This window comes from Haliotis rubra, unplaced genomic scaffold (assembly GCF_003918875.1).
Source record: "Haliotis rubra isolate DU_JTF1 unplaced genomic scaffold, ASM391887v1 Scf4, whole genome shotgun sequence".
In the NCBI taxonomy this organism is placed as follows: Eukaryota; Metazoa; Mollusca; class Gastropoda; order Lepetellida; family Haliotidae; genus Haliotis; species Haliotis rubra.
This window is the reverse complement of record NW_025767079.1, coordinates 4,994,570-5,018,068: the sequence shown is the minus strand read 5'-3', so window position 1 is coordinate 5,018,068 and position 23,499 is coordinate 4,994,570. Positions and strand designations below refer to the sequence as shown.

Below are 23,499 nucleotides of genomic sequence, written 5' to 3'. Positions count from 1 at the left end.
TATCTTACAGCTTACTACACCTAAATTGTGCTAAAGCAGCTCTTAAATGGATAGAAAGGTTACGTGTATAACAAGCAACATTTAATACTACCTTAAAATACCGATAATAATTGCATTTGGAGGAAGTACTCAAGGAAGTTTACCAAGACTGCTTTTAATTTTTCTATAATCTTTGTTGAAATAAGCTCATAAACATTTTTACATCACTAATGTCTTGGCTCAGCCAAACATTTCCAACACCAAAATTAAAGAATACTTTTACCTTTTGATGCCCAAGTTGTTCTACCACTATCATCTAATAAGGTAGCTTTGAAAGGGTAATCTGTCATGGGGAAGTTGTATTTCTATTCACCAGTATATGATTACAAGGGTCATATAAAGGCAGTTTTATCAGTTAATCATTTTCAAAAGAAATTTGGAAACATTAATTGTACAGATTTATTCAAAAGAGATTTATTCACTGATCACACCAATTTTATGGTATGGCTCAAAATGTCATAGGCACAAAGTGAATTATACATACAAGTTAAAAACTTCCCATCTAACACAGGCTTACGGAGAGCATGTAAAAGTTCATCATGTTTAAGTGTCTTGAAAGCTTTTGAAATATCAATAAAATCTACCCTGTTTCTTAAATGAATATTTCTGTATGATAGCCTGATGTGTAAAGATGTTGTCTATGCCCTCATATCGCCTACACCTCATATCGCCTACAGTAATTATAATGGCCAGTTCTACCACCCCTATCATAATAATGGGCATTATCCAACTGGCTGTTAACATTAAACAATGATATCTTGTACATGTTTTGATTGTATAAACATGACTTGCTTATGTTCTTTCTTTGATCAACCATACATGTTTTGATTGTATTTTGAGCTGTTTTTTTCTGTGCTAGCAAGACCTGCGCATCTCATCTTATTCTTTTTTGCAATGTCGTATGTTCATTGCCTGGTGGATGGCAGTATGTATCATGTGGCATTTTCACTGCTCCCAAACAAGACCAAGCAGACTGATGTTAGGTTCTTTAGATTGTTGAAGGACACTGTTAGTGCAGGGACTGGTGAAGAACTCTCCCCAGATCTGAGTAGTAGTATAGGTACCTTTTGCCGGAAACGTCCCAGCGTCATTCATCTTCATTCGGCAAGCCAAAAGACAGCTTCGATCTTTTGAAACGCGACTGCCACACCCGCAAAGTAATTCAACCCACCCCAGTAAGACGCTCGGGCGAGAACCAAAGCAAACAATCCCTGCTCACGCGCGCGCAAAGAACACAAAACCACATACCCACCGACATCGAGGTCCTCGGTCGATCAAATAATAAAGACAAAACCGGTTGACCACCGCGATCAGTCAACAATCCATAGGACAGAGATTTTCGCGACCCCTCACCCCGCAAATATGGAGAGGGAATGATGCATCAAACCTCCCGCATTAGACAATAGCGATCTAATTCCCTTTCGAATTACCCTAGTCGGTCAGTCTTGCACGCGAAACACCCTTGTGGGTAGAAAAAACATGTAGTCAACAACACTGCAACCGTTATGAGTAAAGCATATACATTGGCCACATAAACCATTACCTAATCTACCATTTAAGGCATGAATGCCACAAGTGCAACATAATTCTGCCAGTTCTTTTAGGAGGAGAATCTACCCATCCTTTGTGCAAACAACCCTTGTCTTTTCGTTTCAAAGCTCTCTCAATGCTAGTCTTATCAGTAAATGTTTGGAACTTAGCTGTGCTTTTAGAAGCTGTATTAACTTTCTCAGAGACAGGTTTTTCAATGCCATCTAGTTATTTCCATATTGCAACACATTCACTCACATTTGCTCATGTTATATCCGTAAAAGAAGTAAATCACCGATATTATTGTCAGTAATGAGACATAAACATGCCACAGCCATGTGGTCATCATTTTTTGTAGACATATGCTTGTGTGTGTGTTTGTGTTTATTCAAAACTTATGCTTAAAAATTGTGGGGGTGTCCACTAATTTTGTGCATCGGATGCGGTGTGTGTGGGTGTGGGTGTTCATTTACTTTGCACATAATCTTAAGAACAAATAAACTTCTTTTGTTTACTCTTTTAACTATTACATATGAAAGATTTGTGGTTAGACTTATGCGGAACACCAAATTCATTCTTAAAAAACTTTTGGTTAATTAATACCGAGCGATTAAAAGTTGCCAAAAAGTCGCCTGCTTCACTCTCGCCCGCCAACGAAACCACAGACAGGTTACGTAACTCTGTCGCCAGAGCACTGCAGTGACGTCATATGAGGAACGATTTTTCAGTTAGTTGTATAGAAAATGTGTAGCACGCTCATCATTTTGATGATTTCTCGACATCAACGACGACATGCCGAATCGTTGCTTTGTAGTCAATTGCTCCTAGGGGTCGGGCGATGGTGTCACCATGCACAGATTTCCACAGGACCCCGCAGTTCGTGCTAAATGGGTTATGTTTGTGAGTGCGAAGCGACCGTTGTGGAAGCCTGAAATATCTTACTTGTGTTCAGATCGCTTCACGGAAGTTAAAGAATCAAAACTACTTACTAGTTGTAGTAAAATATGTACTGTATGTGATTGATGACCATAAAGATTTTCCATGACACAACTTGTAACATAACGATTTCTTCCTCGGATGTGAGGTTGTGGTCGAAGTAACAATAATATTGTAAGTAGTATTATATTGACACCCACCTCGCTACCGCGAGAGAAATTGTTATGTTATAAGCTATGTCATGCAAAATCCTACTGGCCATCAATCAAATACATATTTTACTACCAGTAGAAAGTAGTTTTGATTTTGTAACTCGGTGAAAACAAACTTGAATAGCATTTATCCTCAGACTGGCGGATGATCGCGACAAGGCGCCGCCATTTTTGAAAATCGTAAAGTGACGGGCTAAAGTCTGTTAGAATTAATGAGATTATGGCTTGTTTTCATCAAGTTAGAAAATCAAAACTACTTTCTACTCGTAGTTAAATATGTATTGGAATCATAACCAAAAGGATTTTGCATGACACAACTTATAACATAACGATTTCTTCCACGGAAGCGAGTTTGGGGTCGAAGTCACAATACTGCGCGATAGATTTCTTGCTACATTCACATGGTTGATGTCTACTCACCAGTATGTAGATACTAGTCAATGTGCGTCTTTATATTTGGTCTTAAAATCCTAATTAATTTATTATCATACTTGTATGCATTTTGAAACTAAATAAAAAGCAGACGATCTGCTGATACTTATAGTGAATTTATAACAGAACTGTAATATCTAGACATTTTATAGTTTGCCAATGTGAATAATAATTCGCACACACTCCCTAGTGTATGTTGTCGGTCTCATTACACTTCACGGCGAAAACAATGATTCTTTTGAATGCTACGACAAATGAATAAAAACAAAATACAAATATTAAAATTAAAACAGATTAAAGTTATAGGAACAATGTCAGGCTATTACCTTGTTCGAGGAATCATGGGAATGTATCCATCAATATCCACAAAAACGAGTGATATGCCATTCATCTGCAGCTGTTCCAAGTGATGTGTCTTTTAACAGTTTAATATACGAAAAAGTGATAAATCTTTTCAGGTATTTCACATTGATGTATAGTCTCATTGGTCACCCAAGATAACGCACCTGTCAACTAATTGCATAATGTCCGCCTTTCTTTAAAAACAACAATTGAGTTAGCCAATAATGAGCAATCAATCAATGTATTGGCGGTTAATCCTTTGAAAGAAGGGCGTTGTTTTTACGCAGACACCGACACGACAGAGTGTATTCAGTATAGATTAGTAAATCTACATGCATAAACACTACCTTTTGTAAGATAAAAGTAATTAATCAATCAGCGTGTTATCGGTTAATCCTTTGATCGATGTTTATAATGTTGAATATTTACTCCAGACACATGAAATGCCAAATGGGAACCTTTGTCGGGTAATCTAAGTGTGTTACCACTAATTATACCTGTTATAAATTCATTAACTGACCATCAAGTGAATGATGACAAATAACATGTGTAGGTTTATACCACCTAACACGGGCTACAACAAGGGAGCTGTATTGCATGTGAAAACTTATGGTCCGACCCTATTATGAGAATACAAACAGAGTTTTACATGACATGATTAAATATCGAGGTAAAAAAACCCACAGAAATGGGATCAATTTGGATCAGTCATTATACAAATAAGGCCTAACGACACCAAGCAATTTTGACAGAATCGTCTATGAAAACAAGTTGTAACTCGGAAACTAGGCAAAGCAGGAGACAAAATTAAATGACAGTAGATTGTGAGAACATATAGCTTTCATTTTCCACAACAGTTGTCACGATTTCAAAGTTTATACAAACCTGTAAACAAGATAATTTACCCCCCTGAAATGTAGATGAATTCTGCATCGGCCCTCATAGCTATTCCTCATAGGACGTCACAGAGACGCCCCGCTCTGATTGGTTGAAATTTCGTTCGCGGGTGAGAATTGTGCACTGTTGTCAAATAGGTCGATTTAAGTTAATTAAAGACCGAAGTGAGTAGTTTTAATGACGGGGTTTCATTCATAGCGATGCCAGTTAGTGATTTATGTATTTGTACCCCCCTAGAGTATATGTGATCTTTAAGGGGGTTCATTCACATCCTACATGCTGCTCAATGAAAAAAAAACAATCATCATCACCACTCGATGCCATAAATTATAAACGGTCCGTTTCAGCTCATTACGTCACCGGACCATACGTCCTGACAGGTGTTCTTGCCCTGCGGTATGTAATAAAGATGAGATGAGATGAGGTAAGATTTTATCTATGTGTCACATGACATACATATCTAAAACGCGTCACAGAAAATATTGAGAATTTTAGGAATATGTTTAATTGGATTTCTAGTTTAAACAACCTTGACCAGCTATCAAGTGCTTGGTTTCATTCAAGAGAGACAACTCCGTTAATCCTGTTTCATTAGTTTGTGAAGAGTTATCCCCTTTTGTTTACTTGCTAGCAGACGACAGTGATCCTCAGTATGGATGATTTAGAGAAGATGAACTTGATTTTAGAGTATTATAACAAGGACATCAGATCAGCTAAAGTGATTTCAAGTAGATCAGGCACCACTTTGTCCACTGTTTGTCGTGTTTTGAAAAATATTGCAAATGGATATGGCACTCAGCACCTGGGAGGCGCAGGTAGGCCCAGCAAATTGACTGTCGATGACAGGAGGCGGCTTGGTATTCTTATTTCTAAAAACAACAAAGGAGTTTAGAAAACTTAAGGCTGGATATGGTTGATAGAGGAACTGAGGCAATTAGAACTGGGCTGCATGCAATGGGTTGGCAGAAAAGTCGAGGAATTCCATCACCGATCATGAAACCTGAACAAAAGGAGCGAAGGTTGAACTGGTGCTTACAGCATAGAAATTTTAACTGGGACAATGTGATTTTCTCAGATGAAAGTTCTGTGTGGCTGTTTCCTAATACACTGCAATTCTGGACCAAACAAACTGAAAAACCTTTGTATCAGTGCCCAAAGTACAGTTCGAAATTTAACGTGTGGGGTGGCATATCTGTGTTAGTGGCAACGCCCCTCTGTGTATTTGAAGGGAATATGAACAGTGAGCGGTACACAGATATTCTCGAGGGACATTTACTTCCATCTACTCACGTGTTCTATGGAAATTTTTGGATTTTCCAGCAGGACAACGACCCAAAACATCGTTCAAAGCATTCACAGGCCTGGTTTCGGACCCAAAATATGACATTATTAGATTGGCCAAGCTGTAGCCCTGACCTAAATCCAATAGAAAATGTTTGGGGACTTATGAAGGAAAGTGTCAATAAGAAAAATCTGACAAATATTGCTGAAATGAAAGAAGAGGTGGTCCGATATTGGGACAGCATGGACCACGACTTTCTAACTTCTTTGATCAGTAGTATGCCCCGCCGCATTGAAGCCTGCATAGCTGCCCATGGTGACTTGACAAAATACTAACTGTTCACCTGTCTTTGAATCTGGAGTTATGTTCTGCTAATATTCACATTTAATACGTAAGTAATGAGTGAAAAAAATAAAACAATTTACAATCTTTAAATTCTCAATAATTTCTGGTTGTACTGTGTATGATTTACGTGTGTATATTTACATTGCAGAGTGGAGTTGCCTCCTCCTATGGTTCGCAGTTACAACTGCGGCTATGCTTTTAGAAAGGTTATCATTTTGCATTAAGCTTATAAATTGTTCTTTATGTATTTTATTACAGATGTTGGAATCAGTTGAAGACGCCAACTGGACCAATTCGTAGTAATACACCTACCAACAAAACCTGCTCGTCATTGTCTAACAGGGAGATCGGCCCGTAACATCTACACCACTGGGCGGATAGTGCTACATGTACTTGTCGTGGCGTTGGCTACGGTTGCTAGAAGAAGAATAATATTTTATTATTGTGTCACATGCGAATATGCGGTACATAATGACACGATTAAAACGTTTACATAGCATCCGGCCATTTGGCCTATAAGACACATGTATGTATCACAGTAAAACATTTAAGATAAATAAAAATGTATTTTGCACAAACATCACAATTCTTGCACACATAAGTACATTCATGCATGCGTCAAACTCGCCCACACACCCACACACTCACCCTTCTATCCTCACACCCACCCACACTCACAACCACCACCGAGACACACACGCACCCCAACCCCGTACTAAGACTGACTGACTGACTGAGTTTGGTTTTACGCCGCTTTCAGCAATATTCCAGCAACATCACGGCGGGGGACACCAGAAATGGGCTTCACACATTATTGTGCCCATGTGGGGATTCGAACACGGGTCTTCGGCGTGGCGAGCCAACGCTTAACCATGAGGCTACCCACGCACTAGTGCATGCTCAAGGCGCTGGCAATTTTCCCTCGGTCATTGGATGTCAATCTCAACGGCACATTAACCTCAACCCCTGGGGATCATACAACTCTTGCTGCCACAAGGCGCACCGAGTTATTGCGGCTTTCGCATCCATATGAGGTACCCATTCACAGCTGGGTGGACTGGGACACATAATAACAGTACTTTGTCCAAGTTTACTGCTCGTTGCTGTACCCGCAACTTGGTGCTTGCACGTATTTATGTGGCCACCATCTGGTGGATACCAACGGATTCGTGGGTGCTTTTAAGTGCACAGGGTTGTGTACTGTATACTAGGGGTTGTGACAACACTGACACTGGGCACGAGGCGCACCAAGTTAGTGTGGCTTTCCCATCCCTACGAGGTACCCATTCACAGCTGGGTGGACTGGCACACATAGTCCAACTTTACTGCTCGTTGCTGTACCCGCAACTGGGCGTTCGCGCGTATTCATGTGGCCACAATTGGGTCATTTACCAACGGATTCGTGGGTGCTTTTAAGTGCACAGGGTTGTGTACTGTACACTAGGGGTTGTGACAACACTGACAGAGTCTGCACACAAAGTTGACTCCAGGGTTTTTACACCCGGTAACAGGTGGGCTCGATCCCTGAACCTCATGCCCGCTGGATAACCAGCTCGGCCACAACGCCCCCTTGACAATTTTATAAGTTGTTCACTGGCCACAAGGGGGGCATCTGTTGATGTACCTTCTATGCTTGTTTATGTTCCCTGAGCCCCAAGATTAACAAACATAGAGGGTACATCAACCCATGCCCCCATCGTGACCAGTGAACAACGTATTTATCTCACCGAGCAACTGTTTGAAGCAGTGGTATCGGGTCATAATAAGGAGTACCAGGCAATAAGCCAAAACTAGATTTTCAGATTTCATAGAATCTAGCAGACAAGAAAAACGGATTTAGATTTATCACCCTTCAATCGATTTGCATTCGCAAAACATAGGTAATTTCCGTTTATCATACGTGACTCCATTCACCACGCATCCCTTTCCGTAACCTCCAAGAACATTCGTCACCACTCGTCCCTTTCCGTAACCTCCAAGAAGACTCGTCCCTGTCTCGATGCCTCTTATGTGCGAAAATACGACAAACCAATCAGAACGCGCGTAATGATAGCGGTGCTTTGATAAAAACTAAATCAGACTACTTCAATCGTTTATGGCAATATGTCATTGTTTAGAAAATCATGAAAAATATATATCGTCTTATTGAACGTACAAAGAACGTAGCTAACGGAATTGTGTTGCCTCATGTGATGTTTTGATAAGGATAATGCCATGGACGGTGAGAGATTCAAATACTCGTACGTGCGTTTGTTTACATAACGACGCTCCTATTTCCGATTGAGTGTTTTCTCGGGCGATTTGCAGGCATGTTTTGAAGATTCTACATGCGCTTCCGACATTTTTAGTTAATGTAATTATAAGTAGCCCAGAGTTGCAAACAATATATTTTTATATAACTAATCAACTTTAATTGTGAGCCATTGGAATGTTTGAAACCGAACACCCCAGCACAATGTTGCACAGCAGTTTAACGTGCACAGGAACACCATATGCCGCTTGTGGTGACGTTATCAACAAAACGCCGTCGTTGCCGTCCCCGATGTGGCCGTATATCTGTAACCACGCCACGCAAACATCGTTGGATTCAAACCACCCATCTGAACCAAAGATTCCAACCGGCCACACTGACAGCACGAAGAGTTCCTGGTGTCAACAGGTTATCGCCAAGGACCATTCGCCGGTGTCTGGCTGAACAGGGGATACGAGCTAGACGTCCTGCCAGACGACAACTTTGACATTACGTCGCCAACGTCTGCAGTGGTGCAGACAACCTCTGCGGTGGAGAGCACGTGATGGAGACATGTTCATTCCAGATTCCTCTTGCACCGCGCTGATGGCCGATCTGTCCCCTATTGAACACGTCTGGGAGGAAATAAAGAGGCGATTGAGACGAAATCCCCCAGACACGCGTCAGGAACTCCGCCAGGTGCTTTCACAGATATGGAATGTCACTTCATAAGACTTTTAATTGGCTCTATGATGCGCAGGTGTCAACCCTGCATCAATGCGCATGGTGGACAAACACGTTATTGACTGTGTGAATTTAATTTGACCGTACACTCACTGTGACCTTATCAGCATGTCTCCGCCAGAAAAGTTTAAAATGTGGCATTTGTGCTATTGTGGAAAATTTTTCTCGTAATATTAAAAAAGTCTCATCATAAAAATATCAGTTGTTAATTTGCATATCTAACTTCAAGTCAATCACAATAACGTGTGCCTTTGAGTATATAATACGTATCGTTTGCATTCACTGTCGGTTGTGACATGATACGAATGTAATTGGAGCGGTTTCATATGATCTTGGGCGGTTCAGTAGCCTAGTGGTTGAAGCGTTCGGGTGTCACGCCGAAGACGGGGTTCGATTCACTTCATCAAAGTGTGGTACAATTAGAGGGAATAACAAAAGACCTGCTGTACCAATAATATTTCGCATGATTAATAAGGAGAGTGTTTTCACGTGAACATCATACAAATAAAAGAGTTAACGTGCACAATAAAGATATTTCAAGATTACACCATGGCATCATGGGTGTGCGAGCGAGCGTGTGCTTCATATTCCATTACTCCTAATAAATGCTGACTGAACTACGTCATGATTTCTTTAAAGACTGGACAGCGTATTAGGGACATGTAATATATATGTGTGTATGTGTGTGTGTGTGTGTGCGCGCGCGCGTGCGTGCGTGCGTGCGTGCGTATGTGGAGGGTGAAAACATACTGTGGATAGTTTGTCACTCTGAACCGTTATGAATACAAGAAGAAACAGGTAAAAACATCAGTAGACCGGAATGTGTTTATATGAAACACTTTGAAATGTTCTCCGCATTTGTAGTATCAGACGTCTTGGGGACTTTAAATGATGCAACAAAGATCAAACAACTTTGAGCAACAGTCTGCAAATCTTGGTAGAAATGGACAACCCGGTCGTTCGTCAAAAGGTTGTGAAAATGAATATGACGTAATAAGTATGGTATTATTGTGCCAGAGGAAAGAAAGAGCATTGAGTATGTCATCAAAAGAAGGTAAGCTGCAGTACCTGGGTAAATCGTTGATGTCGTTAGGTTCAGATCATGCTTCAGTGGTCATTCTAACTGTGTATGCTTTGTAAAATCAAGATCAATCAGCAAACGGGTGTCTTGAAAAAAGATAACAATGCATAAATATTCCAAGATCATACAACAACCCTATTATAGAGAAAATGAAAGGGTCTGGACAAAAGTTGCCGATAAGTTTTCGAATTAACCAACCACGAATTGCGATCATTACTGAATTTAAATACATCAGGGTTTTTTTCATTGATTGTTACACGCACCTGTATTGACGTGAGACTCAGATAACAACAGTTCATTATCGAAATGTTCTCAAAGTATACTGATCGTAACTTAGAGATCAACATGGCATTGCCTTTGTGGTAGCGAAACACTTAAAACTGTCTGCTAAATATTTAATTCAGTTGTGATTGCTTAGCCAGTGCTGTGTTTCCAAAAACACTGTCTACTTTTCCTCTTGTCAAGTCACATTTGCAAGCATGTATCCATACATAACGGGTCATTGATGTGTGAGTTCGAATCCCGAATGGCTCTAGAGTCTGTTCTTCACGGGGAAAGTGAAATCCCATATGACATAATGTTACATCTGTTCGTCAGTGTGGTACAGAAAGCCAATAGTTTTCAATTTGTGTGGCTGAGTGGGCTAGACGGCTGACTTTGAGTGCTGGCGATTCGAACCCCATTCTGAGAGTGTGGATTCGAATCTCGGATTGGACTCTAAAGTACTAGACTCTATACTTCAATGAGAAAGTGTAATTCCAAATACAACTTATTATATTTGACCACTTTCTAAATGGCATTGCGTATTCATGGCTCTGGTAACCAAGACAATGTGTCTTTCTACCTATCACATATTATCGAAAATGCCTGCTTAAGAGTTCTTTTCCACTTAAAGGGTAGTTACGTGACTACACTATAACTATTCTTATAATAGCTTCACTAAGTATCTGTTAGCAGTGTTTGAAAAGGTGCATCACACCATCCGATCTTTAACAGTAGATACAGTAAAAGAAAATTGAGATTTCAAATCAAACGAAAGTGATGACACTTGTTGAGGTATGTGGAACGCCATCAGTCCTCAGTTCGAATCCTGGTTCCCCAGATTTTGGCTTCAAGGTCTGTCAGCTCCATACCGCTGCTCGTTGGTTTCATGAAAGTCACAAGGACTACCGGACTTTCCTCCAACATTACATAGGTGACTATTTCGGCGAGAGAAGTCCTTATTTGTCAATATGCAAGCTGATACCAACATCACTTTACAATGTCTTGAAAGTGACTCGCCACAAGGCGAAATGAGGAAAGTTATGCCTGATATCTTGTGGACGTTTTCGATTTTTATTGTTCGGATTCAGAAAAAACCCTACTCATAACATGCAAACTGATATTTAAGCTTTCACGAATTTCATCTCGCCATTAGGGGTAAAGGGAAATGAAGATGTTCCGAAAATCAGATGTTTGAACATGAACTTGCCATTTGTTGAAATATATATATATGACTCTTATCGGAATATCCAATAACCTCTAATCATGTCGACTGATATCGACAGTGTTAGCTGAACGGGTTTTCACAGTTTATAAATAAGAAGCATGGTGCAATCGGGCAGAAATATTGATAGGATGAGATATAATTATATTTATCAGACATAATAGGGTTCATGTAACGACATACACTAAGTATGCAATTAGCTTGAACCGAAGAAGGGAATGAATGAATAAAATATGTGTTTACGCATTGAAAGCTATTTGACAATACATGCTTCATGTTCGCTGCATTCAAAAGGAAATAATTGGGTTCTTCTGAAGTCTTAATGAAACGTGGACAAGTCGATTGAAGACACGTTCTCATGACTGCTATTTGAAAAAGCCAGTGGTGAGTTTGAAAGTAGACAAGGATGGACGTGTTTCGGGGCAACGCGCTTTTCTTCCCAAATATTTTGGTGTTTCTCATCTTTACGAGACATGTTTTCCCCTATGTGCAACCAACATTCATATGTCCGCATCGAGGAACTTCAGGACATGGTTGCTGTAGCCGAGCCTCTCTGGAATGTCAAAGTGGATGCATCGAAATGTGCACAGAAGTGTTACAGAGAATCCATGTGTGTTTCTTTCTTCCACAACGCTTTGACTGGTGCCTGTCAAGGACACTCAAGGATCTTCAACAGCCACGAGAACCTGGTTCCCAAACCTGGCTTCAAGTACTCGCTGGATGGTCTTTACGCTAACAATGCTAGTGAGTTGCTTTTGTACAATGTTAAGCCGAATGTGTTCTTGGGGAAATGTATTGGACACTGTAGGTTTGGGGATTACAGTCAATTATGTTGGCGTAAAAAATAGAATGTTGACTAGATTCTTTTTATATTTGGTCCTAGGTTCATCACAGTATGAGAAAGGTCCCAGTCTGGTTTGGTGACTTTGACCTTAACTTCAAGGTCACAGGGGACTTTTACCTTTTACTCTTATCAGCAAGATAGCTCAAGAACCGTTCACTGGATCTTCTTCATAGACTTTCAAGACTTCTCTTGAATGTTTTTTTAATAAGCAATTTCTTTATTACTATTTTTTCGTATTTCATACACCATGACATTCATGTCACGGTCAAAGTGAGTCTTGAAAATATTTGCGTGTTTGAACAACTACAGGGCAAGATATCAAGAGACGTTGACTGGTCATGTTTTTGTTGACATTTAACTTCATCTTAAACTACGATCGTCGCTTTCATTACTTTTTAAGTTTGGTTTGATAATTTGCGGCGGGGATTATGTCACCTTAGTGACAATGCTTGTTCTTCAACTTTTTTGCACAAAAAGTATGTACTTAGTACTTTCAATGCCAAAAATATTGCAGGTCACTAATTAGTTTGCATTAAATTCATGATTAACACTTTTATCGAGAGTTATGTTTCCATAATAAACACACTTTGCAAGAAAAAAGATAAAGTCATTTATTACGCTCGCTTTCACGAATACAAGAACTCTTACATCGGTTTGACACATACTCTTGACGTATACTCTATATTGTTCCACAGCTTACACTGACTGTACAGATATCATATTCTTGACGTATACTCTATATTGTTCCACAGTTTACACTGACTGTACAGATATCATATTCTTGACGTATACTCTATATTGTTCCACAGCCTACACTGACTGTACAGATATCATGACTCGCTTTCCTTCTCTGAAGTCTGGCATCTACATCCTCAAGCCTGATGGACAAGACCAGTTCCAAGCCTACTGTGTTTCCAGCATAGGTACATGGACGGTAAGCACTTAACATTGGCCGTGTAAAAATGTGTATTCCTTTTTGAAAGGTTAACAGTTAGGTTTTAAGCTCACCTGATAGAAAGCCATAAAAGATCATGCGCAGCTAACATTGCGCCCCAAACCTAACCTAATTATGGTATGGTGGTTTAGAAGGGACACAGGTTTATTGACGGCAATTACGGCCGCGAGAAAGCGAAAAAGCTTTCTCGCTGTAAAGTTATATCTCCTGTCGGCCACCACAGGATTAGCATATGTTTTAAAACGAATATAAGTAACACAAGAGTTAGTAATGGCTAAACCATTGTTTATTATCATTAAGGGTATGACCATTTCATATACTCACTATATAAAGAAACGCACAGTTGAACATATTTACAAATATTGTCTTTATTTCATGTCATGGCATGTCTTACCCGAAACTAGTACATATGAATATCAGACGCTCACGAGGACAAGTTACTGTGTCTGTCATGCACAAATCTGAGTTACAAAAAGCGTCACCCTAAACGTTCACAAAAGTGACTGAGTGAGTGAGTTTAGTTTTACACCGCACTCTGCAATGTTCCAGCTGTATGACGGCGGTCTGTAAATAATCGAGTCTGGACCAGACAATCCAGTGATCAACAGCATGAGTATCGATCTGCGCAATTGGGAACCAATGACATGTGTCAACCAAGCCAGCAAGCCTGACCACCCGATCCCGTTAGTCGCCTCTTACGACAAGCATGGGTTACTGAAGGTTCATTCTAACCCGTACCTTCACGGGTCTTTCACAAAAGACGATATGGCAGCGTGACCGTCAGTACTTGTTTTGACTACCACTTACCTAACTTCTTTGAGAGGCATTTAGAAGTTGGAGCAGTAAGGAAGGATAACAATATATGGATGAACAACTTCTTTATTGCTGTGAGAGCTCCATGCTGTGAGAGGTTACCATTAACCTGTATGGAAATTCTTCAACGCCTACCCACTGACCGAATTATCAGCTGAATACGATCACGTGGTATTCGTGCTTTTTCATCCTGCAATACCTGTCGAAGTTGCGGAGGCATATGTGGTGGCGGTTAACGTTGTCGGACACCGTGATCGGGTTTATCCTATTATTGTTCAGTTGCCTAGACAACCGGTTGTCTCGAAATATAAGCTTGGTCCCTGGATATTTATTTTGTAACAATTTGCGGATGTGTCCAACCTTGGTTAACTGTCTTGAAATATTGCTTAAACGGCGAAAAACCATTTTCCTCGACAATCGATACATCGATGAAATACATTTCAAGGCAAAATGGACAACGTATAAAATTTTAATAAATCTCTGTATAATTCTCTAGACATTGAGAATAAACGAATAAAAAGCAATATTTGAGGGTGAACGGTATTATGTTCATTTCTTATATTATTTGCCAGTTGAATGAATAAAGAAAGAAACGACACATCAGCTTGATAACTGTATTGGTCACAAGCACGGAGAGTGCATGTGGCATTTATTCCAACAGGTGATCCAAGGGTGTAACGACGACATAATGAATTTGTCATTCATTGCAAAAGATGATCCAACGACCTCACGACTGCATAATGAACTTATAATTTTTTGCAACAGGCGATCCAAAGACTTCAGGAGGATATAATGAAAGCGTCATGTATTGCAACAGGTGATTCAACGACGTCATGACAACATAATGAAATTTCATTTATTGCAACAAGTGATCCAAAGACTTCATGGGGAGATAATGAAATTGTCATTTATTGCAACAGGTGATTCAACGACATCACAATGGTATAATGATCCAACGACATCACATCGACATAATAAACTTATCATTTTTGCAACAGTTGATCCAAAGACGTCAGGACGGCTCCGAAAACTTCTTCAGAACCTGGAACGAATACAAGGAAGGGTTTGGCGACCTGAATGGAGAGTTCTGGCTTGGTGAGTTGTCCTTGGCAGCCTCAGTGTGCTCCCCGTCGGGCTTCCGGGTTAGACTAGGTTCACATGCTGATACTAAACGTTGATTGGTTGATTCCGTGTTGATTGGTCCAATGGCATGGTCAGTTGCTCACAATATCGCTGGATGGATTGTCAGGTTCAGATTAGCTCCAGGACGCCATTATGAAGTGTGGCGATCGAGAACAGACAAAACGGTTATCGAGGGGACAGGCAAACTGATAACTATGAGGTGTGTAGGGCTTGCAGGGAAAGGTTGTGTGTGTCCGGACTTTCGTTTAAGTTGGTATGTGTGCGAATTGACGTACCCTTCTGTTCTCGTCAGGAATAGGAATCAAAACATTTACTTTCAAAACATTAAGTAGGTGAAGTGAATCTATCATGCGCGGATGACTAGACGATAAAATATTTTTTCCAACAATACTTTCCAATAGAGTTACTGAGAGAATCACATCGTGTCTCTCCAAAATTGGCATTTGATTACACATACCACGTCTCTCACAACTGAGGATTGCATAATTTAGCATCAATATTATATACCAATGGTTCTTAGTCTTTTGCAGATTTGTGTCCTAAAATGAGCCAAATATGAACCTAAAGCTTGTTCAATTGGCATTCTTTACTAATTCAGAGATTCCTTTTGTGTCGAACCTTGTATAACTCGAAGTATTTTCGTGGGTCCCTTCAACTTCGACACAATGACGTTTGATTGTATGTTCGATACAATTCCAGGCAATGAAAAGGTGTGGCGTGTTGTCAAGGGACGACAGTTCGAGTTAAAAATAAAGCTCTGGGACTTTCAAGATGATACGAGAATGGCTCACTACCAAAGCTTCTCCATAGGTAGTCTGGCTGAGAACTATAAACTGAAAATCTCTGGCTTCTCCGGCAACGCAGGTAAGTGTCTCGCCGCAAAGATGAAAATGTCTATTCTAAAATTGGACAACAATTTTTCTCTTTTCATTTCCATTTTGTTTTAAGGGTGAAATAGGCGTAACACATTATATTATCAAACAGGGGCCTTCGGCGTGACGAGCGAACGTTTTAACCACAAGGCCATCCCAGCGACTGCGTGAACGTCTTAACTCAAGATTATGTCGGTCGATTGAGTGATGTTTTTTTGGTTTTACGCCGCTTTTAGCAATATTCTAGCAATATCACGGCGGAGGATACAGAAATCGGCTTCACACCTTGTACCCAAGTGGGGAATCGAACCCGGACTTTCGGCGTGACGAACGAATACTTTAACCACTAAACTACCTCACCACCCCTAACTAACTTGAAGTGATAGTGGGATAATACTAGCGAAGTGATTGTATCTGTTTATCCGATCGCTGGCATGTTCCTTGCAAGAGGGGGATATTACAAGTCAGCATTCAGTAAAATGTGGCGCCTTCAGCCATCAGTCATGTTTGGGCTCAGTCAGAGAGAATAAACACTTGAAAAGACGACATTGTGTCGTCATGAATCTAAATTATCTTTCCTCACACATAGAAGTCGTTTTCTGATTGCCTGACCGCTCACCTATTATTTTCGATGTACCCCGCTTACAAGCGTGTACCAATTTCGTTGTTACCCGCAGGGAATGCCGAACTGTGGAAATTCAATTGGTACTTCGTGTTAGTAAGTCTTTGTCTCGAATGACTGAGTCACGTATGATGTACGGAAATTACCGATATTTTGAGAATGCATATCTGTGGAAAGGAGATAACTCTAAATTTGTTTTTCTTGTGTCGTTGTGGGTATTGGCTATTTGCCTAACTCTGGTACACCCATCCTCATTGTTATCCGATACCCGCGCTTCAAACAGTTCAAAAATAACATTGAGGTATTCGGTACGATAAATACCTTCGGGGCCCATGAGTTGATGTACCCTCTGTGTTTGTTTATGTTCCCCTCTGGCTCAGAGAACATAAACAAAGATAGAAAGTAAATCAACCCGTGTCTCCCTCGTGACCAGTGAACAACTTATAGTATCCCAATTGCGTATTTCAATGCGTAGCTATTGATCACTGGATTGCCTGGTCCAGGCTCGATTATTTACATGCAGCTGGAATATTGCTGATTGCGGCGTTAAACAACAAACAAACTGTAATCTATAAACTACGAAAAATAATACCGTATGCTTGATAATAAGCGCTGTTGGTTGTTGTTTAACACCGCAATCATCAATCAGAGTCTAGACCAGACAATCCAGTGATCAACCTAATGGGCATCGACCTACGCAATTGGGATACGATGACATGTGTCAACCAAGTCAGCGGCCCTTACCACTAGACTCCGTCAGTCGCCTCTTACGACAAGCATGGGTTACTGAAGACAAATTCTTATCCGGATCTTCACAGGTCAAGCTTTGTAGAAGGAATGTGTTTTAGAAAGGATGTCATCGATGATTTGCTCGAACTGCATGTCTGATACCGCTGTAGTCAACTGTTGCACCTTTTATTCACCAAACAGGCGACTCCATGGAGACGAGTAACGGCCGCGCATTCTCCGCCAGAGATCGTGACCTTGACAAGAACACAGGTAACTGCGCACTAAAGTTCAAGGGAGCCTGGTGGTACGACTCATGTCACAAGGCAAACCTGAATGGAGAATACAACAATACAAATGATGCTGAGGGCATCGTCTGGTACCACTGGCACGGCTATCTGTATTCTTTGAAAAGAACGGAGATGAGAATACGACCCTGTTGTTGAGATATATTGCACAGCAGACATTCGAGATCACCCCGTGCTATCCTGGATTACCTAACCTTGTTGGTTCCGGAAAGGAAATTTCCGGACAACGCCAGTACTTTTGTGTCCTTTTCGAATTATTCCGTTCAACTGTCGTGTGTCGAAATAAAATTCATCCCACATGAGTAGTTGTGTCACATGATAGCTGTTTCCGTAGCAACCAGTAAAGGTGACATCAGGTCACATGAAATAAGTACATACCTCTCGACAACGGCAAATGAAATGGACAAAATGTACACACAATGTGCACGTAGATTCTACGAAATCCTTTCAGGGCCAGTCGGTAGATTTCAAGACTCGAAGACCAAGACCTTCTGACGCCTTGGGGACTTTGAATGTTATAACCAAGATCAAACAACTTTGAGCAACAGTCTTTAAATCTTGGTAGAAATTGACAACCCAGTTGTACGTCAAAAGGCCGTGAAAATGAATATGAGGTAACAGGTTTCGGATTATTGTGTAAGAGGAAAAGAGTTAAGAACATTCAGAATGTCATCTAAGGAAGGTAAGCTGCAGTACCTGGGCAAATCGTTGATGTCGTTAGGTTCAGATCATGCTCCAGTGGTCATTCTAACTGTGTATGTTTTGTAAAATCTTCTTTATTGCAAGATCAATCAGCAAACGGGTGTCTTGAAAACCGATATGAATACTTACAGATCTAAAGATCATACACTGAAACCCAGTTATACAGAAAATAAAAGGGTCTGGGAAAAATCCAACTGTCGATAAGTTTTCCTATTAACCAACTTCGAATTGCGACCCATGACTGAATCAAATACGTCAAGTTTGTTTGGATGGATGGTTACACCTGTATTGACAGTTCATTATCGAAACGTTCTCAACGTAAACTAATCATTACTTAGAGATCAACAAGGCATTGACTGTGTAGTGGCGGAACACTTAAAACTGTCTGCTAAATATTTAATTCAGTTGTGATTGCTTAGCCAGTGCTGTGTTTCCAAGAACACTGTCTACTTTTCCTCCTGTCAAGTCACATTTACAAGCATGTATCAAATACGTAACGGGTCCCTGATGTGTGATTTCGAATCCCGGATGGTTCTGGAATCTTTTCTTTACAGGGAAGGTGTTACTCCCAAATAAAATAATGTTAATCTTATCACTTAGACCAATTTTTGTGGCTGAGTGGGTTAGACGGCCGACTTTGAGTGCTGGCGATTTGGTGCCCCCCTCTCTGAATGTTGGTTCAGTTCTCGGACTCTGTACTTTACTGAGAAAGTGTAATCCCAAATATAACCTGTAAAATTTTATCACCTTCTAATACGGTATTGTGTATTCATGGCCCTGCATGGGGACCGAGACAATGAATCTCTTTCTACTTATCACATATTAAAAACAATTTATTGTAACGAGCGTGCCGAGACCAAAGGCAAATGTGTGCTGAAGAGGGTTTTTTTCACTTATAATTGTAATTGCGAGACTATACACTGTAACTATTCTGAATATAGTTCCACCAAGTATCCGTTAGTAATATTTGAGATGGTACCGAAATCACAGCATCCGATCGTTAACAGTAGTTACAGTCCAAGTTTAACTCAAACGGAAGTAACGACACTCATCGCAAGATGTGACGAAGCAGAGACAACACAAAAACACACAAGGACAAGTTGTGTCATTTGTGTCAGTTTGTGTCATCTGCACCAACGCGGGGGGGGGGGGGGGGGGGGGGGGATCACAGACTGAGTGTCAGATCTGGGTCCCGCTCCCCAAAGTTTTCGTAGCATGACAACCTATCGTAATTCTGTACTACACCATTGGCTTACGAATGACGTAATGCTTCGAAAGATTTGTGGATGGCTGCCTGGTCTTCTTTGCTTGGAAAAGACAGCAGCTGTTAAAACTGACCATGACACACTGGCCAAATTATAAGCCATTAATTCTGAATATTTTTTACTGGCTATTAAACATGCCCAAGAGTAGTAGAGGGAATGATTGTACGGGACCAGGTCCAACAAAAGCCTCTGCAAAGCCTTATTCCCCAAATAAGGCTTTGGTCGGACCCTTAGCTCTTGCTACCATTACCCCTACTATAAAAAAGTTTGGGACGCTAGCGGGATACGAACTCCCGCGGCTGAAGTGTGTGGGATTGCGTATAACGTGCCGCTATGACATAGAAAGATAGAAAGGTTCTAAAAAGTAGTAAAATGTCCCGGCAGCCACAATTCCCCAAGGGTGAAATCGAAAGATGATGTTGCGCTTCCTCCCCTTGGGAATTGTGCCGGCTGCCTTTCTCTCACCATGAGAGTGCCCCTCTCAGCTAAGTGCTTTAAGCGACCCAACTGATATGATCTTGATTCCTTACCGAAACACCTCACATCACACAAAGTTGCAAGGAATCTCCTGAGGCAACGGTGGGATACGAACCCACATGTATAGCTCGCGCAAACTATACATAATGGGCCGCACCACTCAACCGATTGAGCTACCGGGGACATAGCTGAATCATCTCGGTTTAACGGGTCTATCATGAACTAGCACTTTCCTGATCACGTGACACTATGCGGTAACACTGTGCCGTACGGTACGATCAATAATTCTTCTCTTACAAAACCTCTGCCCGGCCCATCCCTCAAGTAGTACAAGTTAGGCTCGTCTGCTTTAATGTCCACTTTATCTATGTTGTAAGTTTTGACTGACCATATAGGATCGGTGGCTCAAACTACGGCTATCACCCTCGTGTTCCCCCGGCTGGTATAGATACCTCACTAGGACCCTGTCTGGTATCTGTTTCTCCTTCCCACGCAAAGGAGCGGCCGACTGTGCAACTATTGATTTTAGTTTGATAGCGTCTGCCGGTTTCTTGCCGGTGAGACGGGTGACCTCATGGTTTATTGCCGACACCACCTTAGGTAACCTCGTGACCCATTCAGTTGATCGTTTTCCCGGGGTGACCATCTCTCTCGCATACTGATGTCCGAATAAGCGCTCAGCCAAAGTCCTATTAAATCTCTCAACTATGGCTTGGCTGCGATGGGCTCCGGCCGTGCCACGCCTGACCTTTGTATCGTGTTTGGCTAGCAGTTGTGACACGGCACCCATGAACTCCCGCCCTGGGTCAACTTGCAGCTCTGTTGGCCACGTCAGCGGACTGCGTTTGTATATACGTTCGAATCCTCTGGCTACCTGGACCGAATCTTTCGTGGTCAAGGGTTCGGCTTCCTTGTAGCGACTGGCTACATCCACGACTATTAAGGCATACTTGTACCTTTTATCGTGGGGTAGGAACAGTAGGTCTGCCTGGTGAACGCTATTAGGTATGTTAATACCGAACTTCCTTCTAGGCACGATGCGTGGTGGTGGCAAATAGATCTGCCACAGGGCTTGTTTTTCAAGCCACGCTTTGGCTTCCTCCGGCGGTACTCGCGCCATTTTAGCCAGCTTATCTACAGCGCTAGCTCCTTTCCAGTACCCACGCGGGCTATAGTAAATAGCCTCAAACTTTTTCTGGCTCCGTGACATGTCTTGGTTCAATTTTCTCATGCCCGATGCGGCGTGCGTGTTTATCCCATCAATAGCTATCCAACGTTTAGTATCCATAGGCGACAGGGACGTCTTGTTTATAGTCAGTCCGTATATCCTATGGCCATCACTTCTAAGTGTGTTCATTTTATGTCTAAAGGTACGGGTCTTGAACAGGGCTTCCTTGAATCTGGCGTGTTTGATGTGTTGTTTAACCACGTACTTCTTAACACCCTTAGCCTTCCGGATCTCACTATTGTCGGCTTTCAGTATGGAGTACATCTTAGGCCTCAACCCTATGTACTCGGCTATGGGCGTGCCAGCACACTCGTCCTTCATCTTACCTAGGACCTTTTATTCACCGTGCTGTGTATGGTATGGTCCTTGGGGTAGTCGCTGGTGTCGTACAAATCGAGGTGTTTTTTCATGTCCTCGTACACGTCCTCGGTTCGAATCTCCATCAGCAGGGAATCCGTGTCAGTGTACAGCACTTCACACCTGTCATCGTACTGTTTCTTAAGCTCGTTGTAGTAAAAGTCGTACATCAGGTGTTTGGATAAATCGAGGATGCTCATCCCCACGTAAACAGGCCGGTTGAATTTTATGTGGCTTTTCTTCATGTGTAGGGCAACTAGGTCATCGGTGAATATCTTGCTACGGTTGAATGCCGGACTGGCTATCAGTCTCCTGAGCTTGTCTTCCTCATTCGACCGAACCAGCTTCACAGTCACGCGTTTCCTCAGGTTCTCCATAGTCTTACCGAACACCGAGTTGTTCATGAGCTTGTAGAGATTTTTCTCAAAGTCACTGGTGGCAAGCTTTCGGAGGTCTGTGTTCATTCTGATGTAGGGCTCCATCCATGGGCTCTGGTCGAACACGAGCACCCTGTGTATTTTGGTCAGCCTCATACCCAACGACAGGTACAGCTGTAGGTTGCGATAGTGAACGATGTACTTGGTCTTATTCATTAAGTTAGGCACGAGTTTTTCAACGTCTGTTACCCGCCCACCTAACAAGTTATGTTGGTACTCAGACATCCAGTCTGGGTTAACCCTCATACGTTCGGGGGCCAGGGGGTAGCTGTTGTGTGATGTGTGTAATGTCTTGGGGTATTCTAAGTCAACCTCGAGGATATAACCTTTGTTCGAATCCGGTGCGATGCTCATAACATCGACCTCATGTGACGCCCATTCGAATCCCCCCTGTGGGTAGATACTGGCTCATAGCCCAGCCATACAGGTTGTTGGCGTCGAGGTAGAGAATGTGATTGGTTGGCTTGCTAGGGTCGTAACCCTTCACGTATTGATTATTTGCTTTCGCGTATCGTTTGGTTGCCATGGAGATCCCACCTCGCAAGCCTTTCTCAATGAATAGGTGCATGTCATAATCTGTAAGCAATTCCAACTTAACTCCGGTCTTTTTAAGCAAGGCATCCCACGACAGACCTGGGCTGGTGTAATACCATGCGGGGTCGAGTTTATACTGCTTGAAACATGTCCGCCTAAACGTCTCAAACACGTCGGCTAACAGCAGTACATCTGTCCTCAAGTACAGGTCGTGATAATCCCCCCAGGTTCTTACAACCCAGTTTATTCCATACGTTAATCGCGTGCGAGTAATCGTCTTGGGATATTTCCGAGTCGGTCAGATTGCTGTAAAATTCTCTGATGGGAGGTAGTCTGGTCTCGGCGAACTTGGGCCAACTATCCATGTACTCATAGGGGTACACACCCTTCCTCATAAGCAGGGGTCTAGTCTCGGCGTCTGTGTATCGGTCGGTGATAGGGAAGGTATCGTTGGCCTTAACCAGACTGTCTAATGAAGACAATAGAAATTGTACTGAATCTATAAACCTAAGGCCGTTTAAGCTGAAGGAGATGTATCTCTCCATGTTGTTGGGGATGCACGTTATATTACCATCGATTTTCGCGATGGCCTGCATGATCAAATGAGAGTCGTACCCTCTCAAGTTGTGAAAGACAACGGGGGATGTTTATTATCTTAGG

The 23,499-nt window shown here is 41.7% G+C and overlaps 1 protein-coding gene and 1 long non-coding RNA gene across 3 annotated transcripts; one reads left to right on the top strand and one right to left on the bottom strand.

The window, feature by feature from the left end:
• Positions 1-7,769: 7,769 nt before the first annotated feature.
• LOC124287220 lies at positions 7,770-23,103 on the bottom strand. The gene is made up of 3 exons (XR_006901223.1): positions 23,094-23,103; positions 20,736-20,739; positions 7,770-7,919 (listed from the first exon to the last, which is right to left on the bottom strand). It is a non-coding gene; the product is annotated as an uncharacterized LOC124287220 (long non-coding RNA).
• Positions 12,048-18,515, top strand: LOC124287219 (microfibril-associated glycoprotein 4-like). 2 transcript variants are annotated; one of them, XM_046723718.1, is made up of 5 exons: positions 12,048-12,300; positions 13,210-13,334; positions 15,167-15,263; positions 16,011-16,175; positions 17,736-18,515. In XM_046723718.1, exons 1-5 carry the CDS (start codon positions 12,087-12,089, stop codon positions 17,975-17,977), a joined length of 843 nt encoding a protein of 280 aa, XP_046579674.1. In that variant the 5' UTR covers positions 12,048-12,086; the 3' UTR covers positions 17,978-18,515. The 2 variants fall into 2 exon arrangements, with proteins under 2 accessions (XP_046579674.1, XP_046579673.1); XM_046723717.1 differs by having other exon boundaries at positions 15,089-15,263.
• Positions 23,104-23,499: the final 396 nt, after the last annotated feature.

What these genes read in the sequence shown, in the direction of transcription:
- LOC124287219 (XM_046723717.1), top strand. Translation starts at nt 12,087, where the DNA reads ATGGTTGCTGTAGCCGAGCCTCTCTGGAATGTCAAAGTGGATGCATCG. An exon ending in TCTTTACGCTAACAATGCTA is followed by an intron (nt 12,301 to 13,209) that starts GTGAGTTGCTTT and finishes ATTGTTCCACAG; the next exon opens with CCTACACTGACTGTACAGAT. An exon ending in CCAGCATAGGTACATGGACG is followed by an intron (nt 13,335 to 15,088) that starts GTAAGCACTTAA and finishes TTATTGCAACAG; the next exon opens with GTGATTCAACGACATCACAA.